This window comes from Thamnophis sirtalis, unplaced genomic scaffold, assembly GCF_051295495.1.
Source record: "Thamnophis sirtalis isolate CommonGarterSnake01/CBP01778 unplaced genomic scaffold, rThaSir2_p1.2 scaffold_8, whole genome shotgun sequence".
In the NCBI taxonomy this organism is placed as follows: Eukaryota; Metazoa; Chordata; class Lepidosauria; order Squamata; family Natricidae; genus Thamnophis; species Thamnophis sirtalis.
The window spans coordinates 51,900,978-51,916,841 of NW_028261388.1; the positions used below are offsets into that span (position 1 = coordinate 51,900,978).

The following is a 15,864-nucleotide window of genomic DNA, read 5'->3' on the forward strand; positions in this document are numbered from 1 at the left end:
GACTGTGCTGCCTTTTGTCCAGCCCCCTCCCTGGAATGTGCTCCTTCCTTCCTGGGAACTTGCTGTTGAATTGTGCTATGATTCATATTTTTAAAACATGACGCGGTGACTCGGTGGCTAAGATGCTGAGCTTGTCAATCCGAAAGCTCAGCAGTTTGGCCATTCGAATCCCTAGTGCCCCGTAACGGAGTGAGCTCCCAGCTTCTGCCAACCTAGCAGTTCGAAAGCATATAAAATGCAAGTAGAAAAATAGGGACCATTTAGGTGGGAAGGTAACAGCATTCCATGCACCTTCGGCATTTAGTCATGCCAGTCACATGACCACGGAGACGTCTTTGGATAGCACTGGCTATCCAAAGACGTCTAGAATTCCCCCTAGAGTTGGGAACAACTAGCACATATGTGCGATGGGAATCTTTACCTTTACCTTTACCTTTAGTCTTTCTTTGAAACTCTTAGTTTTCCTTACACTAATAAAAAGTCTATTAATTTAAACCACTTTTAAGGTAAATTAGTTTGGATAAATCATCCTCTATGGTAACATATACATTTATTGCATTGAAATAAAAATTTAGATTCATGATCGTATGGATTACAAAATAAGTTAATTTTTTAGAAGTGGGGAAATAATTTTAAAATAAAACATGTATGTATATATGTATGTATGTATGTATGTATGCATGCATGCATGCATGCATGCATGCATATATTTAGTGTCACAACCCCTGCTATGCCCTAATTATGGGAGGAAGCTAACTGCTTCCATTCTCTGTCTATCGGCTCGTCACAAGAGACCATCACGACAGAAACCCAATATTTTTACTGTTGCCTTTGTTACATTTGTGTAGTATTTGTGCTGATAAATAAATAAAGGGAGACTAGTATAGATCTATTTCAAGCTATTTAGCTCTCATCAGCTAGCCATACCCTTACTGGAAATCCAGTAAGGGTATGGCTAGCTGATGAGAGCTAAATAGCTTGAAATAGATCTATACTAGTCTCCCTTTATTTATCAGCACAAATACTACGTATGTATGTATGTATGTATACATACACACACATACACACACACATACACATACATACATACACATACACATACACACACACACACAACTCTATAGGTAAAAACTCTTTCTCCCAACTTGGAACTGAACCAGATGGATGTTTCTTTCAACACTACTTTTCTTTTTCTGCTAAGAAAGTTTTCTTAGATAGAGAAAGTTACTTTAAGAAAGTGATTAAAGTGTTAATTTAAAATGGCATACTAAAAAGCAGAGACATCACCCTGCTAACAAAAGTGTGTATAGTGAAGGCTATGGTTTTCCAAGTTGCAATGTATGCCTGAGAAAGTTGGACCATAAGAAAGGCTGAGTGCCAAAGAATTGAGGCATTTGAACTATAGTGCTGGAGAAGACTCCTTTGAGTCCCTTGGATTGTAATGCGATCAAACCTGTCAGTCCTAAAATTCAACCCTGACTGCTCTTTAGAAGGTCAGATCCTGTATCACGTTCCGGCGTTCATGTTGCATACAAAGAGAGATTCAGTTTGTTTGGTGAAAAACTTTTATCTCTATTTAAGAAACTATGTGATAACCAGTACTAAATGACAATGATACAAAGGTAATCAAATCCAAGTCAGTTCTAACCAAGTTAACACCATCACCCATATATATATATATATATATATAGCCTCTTTCCTGGTTAGCCACATCCGAGCAAAAGAGTTACATCAGAGTAGGCAGTTGCACCCGAGTAGATGAGCCACATGCAGCTAAAGGCTCAATCAACATCAGAGAGGCAACATCAACGTGGCAGCGTTAGTGGCGTGTAAGCACGGCCGAGCGAGCATGGTGATGGACAGTTTCCCCCTGGATGGCAGCCTGAGGGCTGACATCCTGAAGATGAAACTCAAATACTTTGGCCACCTAATGAGAAGGAAAAACTTGCTGTAAAAGAGCCTAATGTTGGGAAAGATTGAGAGCGAAAGAAGAATGGGACAACAGAAAATGAGGTGGCTGGATGGAGTCACCTAAACAGGAGGCGTGAGTTTAAATGGACTCCAGAGGATGGTAGAGGATAGGAAGGCCTGGAGGAACCTTGTCTACAGGGTCGTGATGGGTTGGACACAACTTCACAACTAACAACAATGAAAAATACCTTGTTTACAAGTTAAAATACATAAATTGGGTGACCTATATTATGTTCAATGCTACTTTTCTTATATATTTGCTTTTAAGAAATGGGAAACATCATACTTCAGTTTTCATTAACCCTAGTTCACATCAGATGGTTGATAATGCTTTTTATGTATGTGTAATCAATGCTTTGGAATATCAGAATGAAAGATCTAATGTAAATGTAGATCTGTCGAAATTTTATTTGCTGTTCCTCTTCATTTGTTGTCTTTGAGTAAATTACCTTCAGGAAGAGAAAGTTAAGCAGAAACTGAGACTGAAAAAAGATGTGTACAGTTTGGTAACTGAAAGTATTTTATTTGGTTTCAGTTTGTGAGTCATAGTTTTAGCAGGAAACTAAAGTTCTCATAGTATACAAATATTCCATTGCTTCTAAAAGTAAATATAAGTATATTGTGATATTTTAATTTTTAACATATGTACTATATTGGAACACAAAGTGTGATTATTTATTGGCATACCATTATCCATACAATATGCTATATCTTGTGTCTGAATTTTTAACAATATACAGAATCCTGTCATGTAAACTTTGTATTCTTTAGAATACCTCAAAATCCATGCTTATAATCATTTTTTTTTAAAACCACACAAAAGGAAGTTATGTCTCAAAGCAAATCATAACTTCCATTGATGTTTAGAAAATTAACATGTTATTGCAAAATACTTTGAATAGGAAAATGTGAAAAATTTATCCCAGATTTGGTTCAAATACTGTTTAAAGCAGGAATGGGCAATTAAACCTTACTGTGGCAGGTTTGGAATTTTGAGAGTATCTGGTAGGTTAAATGATTGTCACAGAAAGTTATTTATTCACAAAATGTATAATGGTCGACAATGGAACCAACAGCTACCAGTGATGGCAAATACAAGAGAGTGCTGAAACAGGGATGGAAAATTATATATAAAGGAAATTGTAATCAAAGGGTGGGATACGGTGGCTCAGTGACTAAGAGGTTGAGCTTGTCGATCAGAAAGGTTGGCAATTCAGCGGTTTCAAATCCCTAGCACTGCATAATGGAGTGAGCTCCCGTTACTTGTCCAAGCTACTGCCAACCTAGCAGTTTGAAAGCATGTACAAATGCAAGTAGAAAAATAGGAACCACCTTTGGTGAGAAGGTAACAGCATTCCATGCGCCTTCGGCGTTTAGTTATGCCGGCCACATGACTATGGAGATGTCTTCAGACAGCGTTGGCTCTTTGGCTTTGAAATTGAGATGAGCACTGCTCCCTAGAGTCGGGAACGACTAGTATATATGTGTGAGGGGAACCTTTCCCTTTATCAAATGGAGCCCCCCATTCAAATGAATGTGATGTCAGTAGCCAAGAAACAAGGTAGAGAAAGCTTAAATAATATATCTTCTAAAATTCTTTCCGTCTTCTTTAGCCTCAAAACGTGCTATGCTTGAGAAGCATTGATAAGACTTACATAGTGTCTTCCTCTATGGTGGGGTGGTGGAGGAGCACTTTAAAGAGGGGTGCAATTTGGATCTGCAATATACACATTTTTGTATGCAGATGATGCCATATTATTGGCTTAAAATCTAAAAATCTGTCTCTAGAAACATGTTTCTCTTTTTAAAAAAAATATAATATTCTGCCTTTTAATATTTCCTAAAATATTTCATTCTTCTAAGATGGATGGGTGCTAACTTTCTTCACTTTCGTCTATTTTGTTTTATGGAAGTACAAGTTGAATATATCAGGGAAAAACTTACAATTGTATGCTGTGAGAATGGTATACTTAAGACGTGTGTGTGGTAAAACATGAAAGAATATATAGTTATGAGTGCTGAATGAATGTGAACTACATTCATTCAATACGACAGTGAGTGACCAATATCAACTTTTTTTAACCAGTAAAATAATTTATAAATGTAAACTACAAGTTGTTTTATATCAAGCAACAAATTTGATCTTCTAGATCAGCTGGAGTATTTTTGCCTTTTTTAAGCTGTTTATTATATTATATGAATTTAATAAACAGGATGAATAGATATATGATATGCTGTAAAGAGGTTGTCTATTCTTGATAGATTGTTTATATAGTATTAACATTGCATTGTTCTGCAGGACATTTTTTCCTCTTCCTTCTGGTTTCCAGAAGCCTAATTTTGGATCATAAAATTAGATTGCAAATTCGTTAATGAAGACAGAAACTTGAATTAACTTGTATTTTGCTGATAACTGTTCAGTTGTCTCAGAAGCATGCCTAGGCAAGAATCTTTTACAATCTTTTATTGATAACATCAAAGATTCAATACCATTTTTCATACCATAGCTAATTAACACAGGAAGTTCTACGTCATATCTTACTGCTGATTGGTTTATGGTTAACATTCTTGTCCTCCAATTCGGGTCTGAGCCTGGTGCCGAAGCCAATGATGGATGCCAGAAACAAGGTGCAGATTTTCTGATTGCTTTTTATTGGAGTACTCCAAGGAAAAGGGTTCCTGGTCAAAAGGCCAAGAACAAAGGATTAAGTAAGCTTTATACATTTTCACTGAAGGAGGTGGGACAAGGTGAGATAACAAAAAAATCATCTAATAAACATTTTAGTAATAATTCTACAATTTGTTCTATTGCTCTAGAGGTGTCCCATTCCTAAACCTTGGCTAATGAATGCCCCAGGAGTTATCTAATACACATTTCATTTACTGCAGGCCTTCTCTATTCCTAACATTTAGCTGAGGTCTGCAAGTTGTCTAATTCTTGTTACTTTTTATCAGCTTTCTAGATACCCATAATTACCACAAGCTTTACACATACATATTTCATGTTGATAAGCATTCTTTGTTCTTGGCAGACAGACCCCCCCATTAGTCTTCTTGATTTACTTTCAAGTGTTTGCCATGACCTTCCTTTAGCAGCCAGCCCATCAACATCTAATGTAATTATTTCTCCCTTTTCACCATTTCTCATTCACCCCCTCCATAAGTGATTTTCACTTTGTTTTAATTAAAAGCCTAGCCACAATTCCAAGATCTTATGAGAAAAGGAATACAGAGATATTCAAATGTACAGAATTCCTGAACACATGGCTTGAAATTACTCACGTTTTTTCATTTAGGTTGATTTCCTCCATTTTAATTGAAGAGGACTAGAAGCATGCTAGAACTTACTGCTCCTGGTTTGAAAAAGTAAAGATTTCTTTTAATGCATTATTCAATTTGATTTAAATTAGCACTCATCAGTATATTTGTACAACACAAAATCCTTCTATGAAGCCCTTAAGAAAACAAATAGTAATATTTTCAGCAACTTTTGTCAGTTAAAAGTTTAAATAATCAAATGGCCAAAACTTTCTATATTCGATTGATAGATCACGTCCATGGCTTATGTTCTGAATCTGGAAAGTTCAGAACGTAACATTCTCTATTTGTATCAATTTTCCGGTCATTTTTTGCCAGATTCTAAACTTAAAAGTTCGGCTCACTGCTAGTATTTCTAAGATGCTTTGGGGATTCTTGACAACCACTAGATGGCCATGCACTTAAGGCCAGTTCCAAGTCTCATTTTGCAATTAATGTTTCTTTTCGCTTTACTGAATAAGAAGACCGCGCGCAAGACTGCGTCCCATCAGATTTCTTATGGAAAAGCTTTTGGGCGATAGTTCATTATCGAGCAATAGATTATTTAACGAATGAAGCGCTTCCTTGGGTGACAGAAGAGAAAGCAGCACAGCTACAAAGGGAAATGCAAACACTAGATATGAAAAGACTCGACAGCCGATGCATTCTACAGGAGGGTAATTTGGAAGAAGAAACACTCCCCAGATCTCCACGCTGAAGCTCACAACAGAGAAGGAAAGCGAAGGGAAAACATAACATTTTCCTTTTCCAGGCCCCGCCCCGGAAGTACATTGGATATAAGAAAGAGGAAGCTTTAGGTTGGCTGCGGCTTTTGTAGTGGAGTTAAAATGGCGGCGGTGCAGAATCAGAATGGGATTCCTCTTAGTGCGGTGAGAGACGGAATGCAATTTGGTTGTGGCTTTTTTTTTTTTTTTTTGGCCAGGGGAAAGAAGGAGAAGCAAAGCGGTGTGTGTGTTTGTGTGTGTGTATTTCCTTTTGACCCTGCCTGCCTTACCAAGCAAAAGACTTACAATTTAGTTATGAATTGCACCCTTTTTTTTTCCTTCCTCGAATTGTGGGTGGGGTGAAGGGAAGGTTTCTTCTCCAGTCTCGAATCCCGCTTTCTTTTCTTTGGTTTTCTCGTTCGTGTTACGGATCTGGCTACGTTGAAAAGTGGAAGAGAGGTTGCTTGATTATATTGGTTTCCTGTTAACAGGTTTTTGCAGTGAAGTCGTATTTGGTTTTCTGTTTTAGTCCCGGAGAGCCGCATCGCTGAAAATGTTTTGATTCTTAAAAGTCTATGGAGATTCTCAAATCATCCAGGTCAAGGTTATCCCAGAGGTGCTTTTTCCAAAAAGGCTACTGAAATTCCTTGATTTTTAAAAAAAAAACCATTTCGCTTCTCATCTGAACTGAAAAAGCTTTTTAGATGAGAAGCGAAACGTTTTCAAAGAAAAACAAAACCAAGACAATCCGGTTGCCTTTTGGAAACTATACCCTTTGGGAGTTTCATTCTTAAAGTTGTTATTGCCAATGGCTTAAATTTACATAGCTTTAAGAATTGTGTTAAAAGAGCAGATAAGGTCGACATGGATTATTTCTTTGTAGATCGAAAAGAGGATAAAGTGCCTGAAACTGAAATAGTATTTTCTGTTCAGATCTTTAAATGTACAGGAGTTTTATTGGGAGGCGGAGGTTAAATTATTATATTAGGATTTTACCTGCAATCTCATAACAATTACTAATCTTTCTCGTGGGAAATGTGATGGTATGAAGACGAAAAATGAGAGTCCCAAGGAAGTAATGTATTTGGATATTGAAGATGCTTTCGTTTCTCTATAAAAAGTGAGGCGGAGTCTACAACCACATGATCGAGTGGTTGTGTTTGTTAAATAATACCAGGATTGCAGTCTTTGGTATAAAAACGTGCAGCTGCCTTATCAATCCATTAGTACAGCAATCTGATGTGACTTGTTGCAATTTCGAGGCAATAATGTTTCCCTGCCATGTTGTCCAAGATCTTTTTAATTTTAATTTTTGTAAGATTTTTTCCTCAGAAATGTTTATTTAAAATGCCATGTGACTGAGAAGGATTTTGAATCAAAATCATACAGAAACCAGTAAGTTTCATTTGTGATAAAGCAGTAAAAGTGTAAGTGATAAAACAATAATAACCAAATAGTTCACAGTGTAAGAGTGTAAAACCCACAATAATGAGATAAAAACAATGGCACTATTAATTGCGTGGGAAAATAAGCATGAATCTTAAGTATACTATATATATATATAGTATATAGTATAGTATATATATAGTATAGTATATATAGTATAGTATATATTGTTTGCTTGAATACTGAGCTAGTTACACTATTTTGTGGAGATAGTTGCAAGATACAGGAAGCCCTCAACTTAAAACAGTTTATTTAGTGGCTGAAGTTACAATGGCACTGAAAAAAAGTGATTATGACTGTTTTTCATACTTATAGCCATTCCAACATCTTCATGGTCATGTGATCAAAATTCCGATAAATGGCAACTGATCATATTTATGAGGGTTGCAAGTCCCTGGGTCTTATGATCACCTTCAGACAAGCAAGGTCAATGGGGAAGCCAGATTCACTTAACAACTGTGGCAAAAATAGTCGTAAAATGAAGCCAAACTCATGTAACAAATGTTTCAGCAACAGAAATTTTGGGCTCAATTTTGGTTGTAAGTTGAGGTTGTAAGTTGTATTTGATACCTGGATATCTTATTTACATTGCTGACTTAGTAACACGCATTATATGTAAACCTTGGTGTAATATCTTGACCATAAGATACTGAAGATTTCAAGTGTGATATACAATAAGAACAGGAAATGAAGACCATGAATTTAGATGAAATGAAGAAAAATAAATTTTTCTGTCTGAAAACTAAGGAGGGCAAGCTTGTAATAAATGTAAATGAAGATTTGCTTGATCTTGTTGAGACTAATTGATGCATTTTTAATATGAATTAAATGATTAAATTCTATGATAGAGAATATGAATATGTGCCCCTGGCTACTTTCCTTCCTGACCAGAGGCAAACTCACCTGAGCAAAAACCACCCAAGACACAGTGAAAACCTGTTGCAACAAACAGGGAGAGAAGCTATCAAAGCTTGGTTCTCTACAAAGTTTATCATCTCAAATCAACATCTTTATCCAGTCCTTGCACCAGCCGTCCATCCCTCCTCTTTCCCAATGGCTGAGATACTATATACAGTGAAACTCAAAAAATTAGAATATCGTGCAAAAGTTCATTTATTTCAGTAATGCAACTTAAAAGGTGAAACTAATATATGAGATAGACTCATTACATGCAAAGCAAGATAGTTCAAGCCGTGATTTGTCATAATTGTGATGATTATGGTGTACAGCTCATGAAAACACCAAATCCACAATCTCAGAAAATTAGAATATTACATGCAATCAATAAAACAAGGATTGTACATAAAACAATATCGGACCTCTGAGAAGTATAAGCATGCATATGTACTCAGTACTTGGTTTGGGTGCCTTTTGCAGCAATTACTGTCTCAATGCGGCATGGCATGGAAGCTATCAGCCTGTGGCACTGCTGAGGTGTTATGGAAGACCAGGATGCTTCGATAGCGGTCTTCAGATCTTCTGCATTATTCGGTCTCGTGTTTCTCATCTTTCTCTTGGCAATGCCCCATAGATTCTCAGGTGAGTTTGCTGGCCAATCAAGCACAGTAATCCCACGGTCATTGAACCAGGTTTTGGTCCTTTTGGCAGTGTGTGGGCAGCTGGAAAATGAAGTCAGCATTAATGAAGCACAGTGGTCCAAAGTCGTCTTTTCTGATGAGAGCAACATTTTTGCCAAAAGCACCAAAAACTGGTTCAATGACCGTGGGATTGCTGTGCTTGACTGGACTCTCCAATCTTCCTCCATACACTGGGTCCTTGGTTTCCAAATGAGATGCAAAAGTTGCTCTCATCAGAAAAGAGGACTTTGGACCATTGTGCTTCATTAAGACCAAGGTCAATGCAGCCATCTACCAGGAGATTTTGAAGCACTTCATGCTTCCTACCGCAGATGAGCTTTATGGGGATGCTGACTTCATTTTCTAGCAGGACTTGGCGCCTGCCCACACTGCTAAAAGCACCAAAACCTGGTTCAATGACTGTGGGATTACTGTGCTTGATTGGCCAGCAAACTCACCTGACCTGAACCCCATAGAGAATCTATGGGGCATTGCCAAGAGAAAGATGAGAGACATGAGACTGAACAATGCAGAAGAGATGAAGGCCGCTATTGAAGCATCCTGGTCCTGCATAACACCTCAGCAGTGTCACAGGCTGATAGCTTCCATGCCACGCCGCATTGAGACAGTAATTGCTGCAAAAGGCACCCAAACCAAGTACTGAGTACATATTCATGCTTACATTTTTCAGAGGTCCGATATTGTTCTATGTACAATCCTTGTTTTATTGATTGCATGTAATATTCTAATTTTCTGAGATTGTGGATTTGGTGTTTTCATGAGCTGTACGCCATAATCATCACAATTATGACAAATCACGGCTTGAACTATCTTGCTATCTCATATATTAGTTTCACCTTTTAAGTTGCATTACTGAAATAAATGAACTTTTGCACGATATTCTAGTTTTAAAATTCAGTTTTAATTCTGTCTTTCCTGTAATCCAATTCTTTTAGTTTTGACTTTCCTGTCATTTCCTCTTACAATATTAAGTTTTGAAGGCCATTCACTTAATCTTATGAATTAATAACATTTGATTATTGTTTGTACAAAAACTTGTTTTATAGTTGCTGATGTTGTTCATTTCAACAAAGGTGATACTGCATTTGCAGAAAAATTCCACAATAGTTTGGAAAAAAAATATCTAGGTGAATAAATTACCCCATTAATGAAAAGAATAAATGAATGGGATACAAGATAAGTCAAAAGGCTATTGGGACATTTGACACCCAATAGTGATTGAAAGTAATGACAGTTTGAGAAATATTTCCTAGGAAAAAATTCTGTTCAGACATAAGTCTATTTGTATGTGCATATGAAACTAGAATGAATCTAAAAACAAGGTTTTATTTATGATAATGATTAAATTAGCAATGTTGATACACTTAGAAGTTCTGAATGTGTTGTAGACTAGTGTGTGAGAATAAACTATATATGCGTTCTAAATGGGTCAGCACTGAGTTAGGAGTAAAAAGGCATGTGTAGTGGTGTTCCTTTGATTGTTTAAATAATTTCTAGATTCATGTTTTAGAGAATGCTTATGATAATATTAGAAGTGAAAGCACATAAAATGGGTTACTGAAGAGTGCATAGAAAAACTAGAAGTAGTGCAAGATCGGAAGATGTGGAGAGAACTTATTTGCAAGGATTGTTATATTGATTGTCATTGTGCATCTACATTTAATTCTTTTCCTTTTTCTTATGTGGTACCCTTGATTTTTAAACATATCATTTCTTATTTCTTTTACATACTTTGAATTGCTTTTTCAAAAGAGAATGGCCTGATGAATGGCCTTGCATGCATGGAAAGTAAAATTATTTAGAGATAACATTCATAATATTTGAATTGTATCTAAAGCAAGCTATTAAAGATTAGTTCATAGTCACAATCGAATCTGTGTTATTATCTTAGAATATTTGCTCTTACAGAAGAGATAACATAATCTCCATCTATCCATCCTCCTCGAAAAGTTCAGGAAATTATGCCACACAATTTTTTTATCTCTGTACATTTTTTGTTGGAATTGGATATGAGGCAATAATCTTTGGAAGCTTAATTTACTCCTTATGTTGTATATTATACTTTTATGATTTAGGCTTATTACATATAGAGAGTACAGTGCCTATAACAGCTTCCATCAAGGTAGTGCTCATAAAATTCTATAATTAATATTAAATGCGCATGTCAAGCTCTTGGAACATTACTAACTTTCACAGACCATTGGAGCTTTCACAAGAGACCTGAAGGTGACAATGAAATCATATGAGATTTCAGTCATTTTTATGTTTATACCATTGGACACTCAACTCTTCATTTGAAAACATTGCTCAACATTTACTTTTTGAATTGCAGTATTTCCTTTTGATGTTGCCATCACATTCCATGAGCAGCTCTTTTTTCCCCATTTATTTATCTATTCTATCAGTTATATCCCAATGCAATCATATGTAGCTCTTAGCAGCTTTTTTACTTCTTTAATCTCTATCAAATCCTTTACATTATTTTAGTTAGTGGCTATGACCACATATTGTAAAAGGTTACTCTATATTGTTCCAGGAAAAACAGTTCCCTGAAACTTATATCCAAGACCAAGAAGAATATTCTAGAAGGAATTTGAAAAAAAAAGTAAAAATATTGTCTTTGTTCTTCCTTCACAAAAGGTTTTGGGGTTATCTTATGTTATACAAATGTAAGCCAGCTAGCAATCACAGCTAATAATAAGCCATTTTAAAACCCCAAATATGCTTTGAGTAATTAAAGTATTTCAACTTTCTATATAACTTTAAACTGGTTAAGTGCAAACAACAGCTAATATCTACAATGAATCTTTACAGCCTTTGAGAGCAGGTAAAGTTTATATTGCATAAAGAATTTTAAATAAAATGTTTTGTGTTAACCATTAAATATTTTTTCATTTCAGTTGTGTCCCAAATTTTTGCATACAAACTCAACCAGTCACACTTGGCCTTTCAGCGCTGTGGCTGAACTTATAGGTATGTGAACAGTTTTCTATCTATTCAGTTGAAGCTTTTATGTTATGTACAATGCATTTCTGTTTGTAGTTCAATAATATCTGTTTTCCGACATCTTTGGAAATCATGATCTACATATTCTTTATATTGTAGAATTGCTGTAAATTTCCACAGACCTAAACTATACAATAGAATTTTTAATGAACATAATATCATCAGATGATTTTATGTTTTAAAGTAGGAGGTTATATCACATTTATTTATTTGACAAATTTACATAACCGCCCATCTAACCAAAAGAATTCTGGGTGGCAAACTAAGATGAAACATAAAAGTTGAAAGGTAAAACGTCTTACAATCTAATTTGATTTGATAGACACAGTCATGCCTGACACCTGTGGAAACAATATATAAGTGGTTTGTCATTGCATTCTCCCATTATTTTTGTGAATTCTAGTTCCCTCTCCACCTAGATCAGGAGTCAGCAACACTCAAAGAACCATTTGGGCCCATTTCTCACGGAAAAGAAAACACCAGGAGCCACAAAACCTGGCTGGGCGTGGTCAACTTGACATCACTCACTTCCACCCAGTCACATGACCCCTCCCCCCAGCCAGGTCTACCCAGCCGGTCATTAGGGCAGAGATTAAATGATTTGCCACACCCCTCTGTCTGTCTGTCTCCCTGTCTCCCCCCCCCCCCCGTCCTTTCCACTATTTGAGCCCCCCTGGAGAAATTACAAGTACAACTAACATTTAGCTCTCAGGATGGGGAAGAGAAACCAGGACATGGAATGCTTGATGGGTACAGAGATGAAACTGGCTCCTGGGGCATCTTCTGCAGAATCCCCTTCAACCGTGGCAGTGCCCTGGCATACCTTGCTGAATTAAGAGTACAGCAAAGAAATACATTTATCTGAAATTTAAATCATAGGACACATAACAAGAAACTTTGTCAGGGAGAATGCCCACCTCTGTTATGACCTATCCACAGTTTCAATGTGAGGAATTTCATTCTTTCACAACTTGACTTCTCCCTGGTGGCACTGGATTTCTTTAACAGCACAACTCAGGAATGATGAAAATGTAGTGCAGTAGAGAGAGCAAGGCTGACGTTGCTATGACACGACATGCAATCTTGGAGCACCAGGATTGCTGTCGATATCTCTGCTGCTGGACGATCCTTTTGCACCTAAACTGTCCTGTAGAGATGGTGATAGAGAAGGGCACGTCCTGTTGATCTCAGGGACATCGCAAAATCCCTGATTGATCCAGGAGAAGCTCTTTTTTCCGGTGAAAGAGAAGCAGCCATTGAAGCTGCGGAAGGTTGAGACAGCCCCTGAACGGAAAAAAAGCAGGAGAGAGAGTGTGTCGAAATGGTGAGACAAATTTTTACTATTACAGAAGAAAACACACAAAAAGCCTTGGAGTAAAATTAAAATTGAAGACAGAAGAGAGCAAGTGGTGAATTAAGACTGAATTAAACTTAGTGTGTTATTTTTTTAAAATTTTGCTTTTTTTATAGATGGAACTTTTACAAATGCCTCTTACTTTTTAAATTGGACTGGTTTCTTTTTTCCCCCTCTTCTTCTATTTTTCCTTTTTTTCGTATTTGTGGATTATGATTTTATTTTCTTTTTACAACGCTCAGCTGGATTGTTTGCTTTTAAGCACTTTTTTTTCTTTCTTAAGTTTGGAATTTAAAGAGGGGTAGAGGCAGAGGAAAAAGAAGCAATACTGCCATCTAGAGGCTGGAGGCTTGGAAACATCATTTTTTTAATTTCCTTTGAACATTCAACGCATATCTAATACTTCAAGACTCTTGATTTTGTTTATTGAAAGAGATAGTGGGAAGAGTACGGATTGTTTATGCAGGTGCTCTTCTGGAGTACTATCAATAGTTGGACTGGAGTGAAGAGAAAACCTTGACTTGAAAGATTATAGTGAACTTGTTTGAAACTCAACAAAAAAGCTTTGGATATCTTAGTGACAGTGTTTATAAGAAGAATTGTGCAACATGAAGAAGAAAAAGAATTAACATTGCAAATGATTATGTTTGAAATTCAAAAAGTACAAATAAGTACAAAAACATTGAAAAGAGGATGGAGATCATAGAACAAAAAACAGAAAAAATAGAGGGAAGAGTTGAGAATATTTATAAAACAATGATGAAATTTGAAGATAGAGTTCAGAAAATTGAAGAAAAATATAAAGTGATGAGAAAAATGGTTGATATTGACAGCAAATTGAGTGTGGTTGGAAACAACAGAAGTGGAATGTTGAAAGGAGAGACTAACAAACTGGAACTCTATCTCAAACCCCAAAACATGGAAGAAGAAAAGGGAGAAAATTTGGCAGAAACAATGAGAGAAATTCTGGCAGAAGCACCGGTGATAACCAAAGGCAAGTGGATAGAAGGAACAGATGGAGGGTTTCGAGTCTTAACAAGATATGCAAGGAACAACAAGGTGCCAAGAGAACTCCACATAAGACTTATCAAGAAAACAATTAGAATACAAATACCACAAATGACAAGAGATATAGAACTGCATTACTACTGGAAGGATATGGGATGAAGAAGTGAAATGTTAGAATAAAAATTAAGTTAAACTTAGTTAAATTTAGAGTATTATGTATAAAATAAAGTAATAATAGTTATAGTTAAATAAATGATTAATAATGATAATACATATGCATATACATATACACACATGTATGTATGTATGTATGTATGTATGTTTTTTTATTTGTGCTGATAAGTAAATAAAGGGAGACTAATATAGATCTATTTCAAGCCATTTAGCTCTCATCAGCTAGCCATACCCTTACTATGATTTGAACCTGGGCTATATTACATACTAGGCAAACTTCTTAGCCATTAGGCCACAGGCTCTTATCCGTTATCAGCGAAGCCAGGGTGAAAGGTATCTATTAGATTTTTACAACCCCTGGTAATACAACCCCTGATAAACCCCGGGGGGGGGGGTTCATTATATGTATGTATGTATGTATGTATGTATGTATGTATATGTGTATGTATGTATGTATGTATGTATTTAGTGTCACAACACCTGGTATGCCCCAATTATGGGAGGAAGCTAACTGCTTCCATTCTCTGTCTATCGGCTCGTCACAAGAGACCATCACGACAGAAACCCAATATTTTTACTGTTGCCTTTGTTACATTTGTGTTGTATTTGTGCTGATAAATAAATAAAGGGGGACCAATATAGATCTATTTCAAGCTATTTAGCTCTCATCAGCTAGCCATACACTTACTGGGATTATACAACACAGGTTCGAATCCCAGTAAGGGTATGGCTAGCTGATGAGAGTTAAATAGCTTGAAATAGATCTATACTAGTCTCCTTTTATTTATTTATCAGCACAAATACAACACACACACACACACACACACATATATATTAGATTGATAATACGAAATTTTACATAAATTGTAAGTGAGGACTATTGAGACGATGCTTAAAAGCTTTGTTATAAAAGACAAATAATTCTATATAGAATAGAATATAAAGATGTAATACTATTGGATGAATTCAGGATGATATAAATGCCATAATATAAATTTATCTTAAATTTAGACTATTTTATATAAAAAGGATGTAATAATAGCTATAGTCAAATGAATGTTTAATAACCATAATTGTATACATATATATTAGAATGATGATATGAGTTTTTATGTAAATTGCAAGTGAAGACTATTGTGAGAAAGCCCAAACGTTTTGCAACCAATCAACACACTGTAAGTAATTGGAGAAGGATTTTTATTTTGTGTGTCTTTAGGTCTGCATGTTTTATGTTTGTCTAAAAATAAAAACACTTTTTTATAAAAATAAAATAAAATAAAGAAAA

The 15,864-nt window shown here is 35.9% G+C and overlaps 1 protein-coding gene and 1 long non-coding RNA gene across 3 annotated transcripts in view; one reads left to right on the top strand and one right to left on the bottom strand.

Moving 5' to 3' along the window:
* Window positions 1-2,473: 2,473 nt before the first annotated feature.
* On the bottom strand, window positions 2,474-5,966 carry LOC148044399 (uncharacterized). Its single transcript, XR_015697507.1, has 2 exons — window positions 5,254-5,966; window positions 2,474-4,650 (listed from the first exon to the last, which is right to left on the bottom strand). It is a non-coding gene; the product is annotated as an uncharacterized LOC148044399 (long non-coding RNA).
* Window positions 5,967-5,976: 10 nt separating this feature from the next.
* Window positions 5,977-15,864, top strand: part of MORC3 (MORC family CW-type zinc finger 3) — a 49,041-nt gene continuing 39,153 nt past the window's right edge. Inside the window, exons 1-3 of one of the 2 annotated variants that reach the window (XM_087721644.1) lie at window positions 5,977-6,158; window positions 11,938-12,010; window positions 15,710-15,754. In XM_087721644.1, the coding sequence (XP_087577770.1) occupies window positions 6,117-6,158; window positions 11,938-12,010; window positions 15,710-15,754 (160 nt within the window). In that variant the 5' untranslated portion in view covers window positions 5,977-6,116. The remainder of the gene's footprint in view (window positions 6,159-11,937; window positions 12,011-15,709; window positions 15,755-15,864) is intronic. The other variant, XM_087721645.1, reaches the window with a different exon arrangement.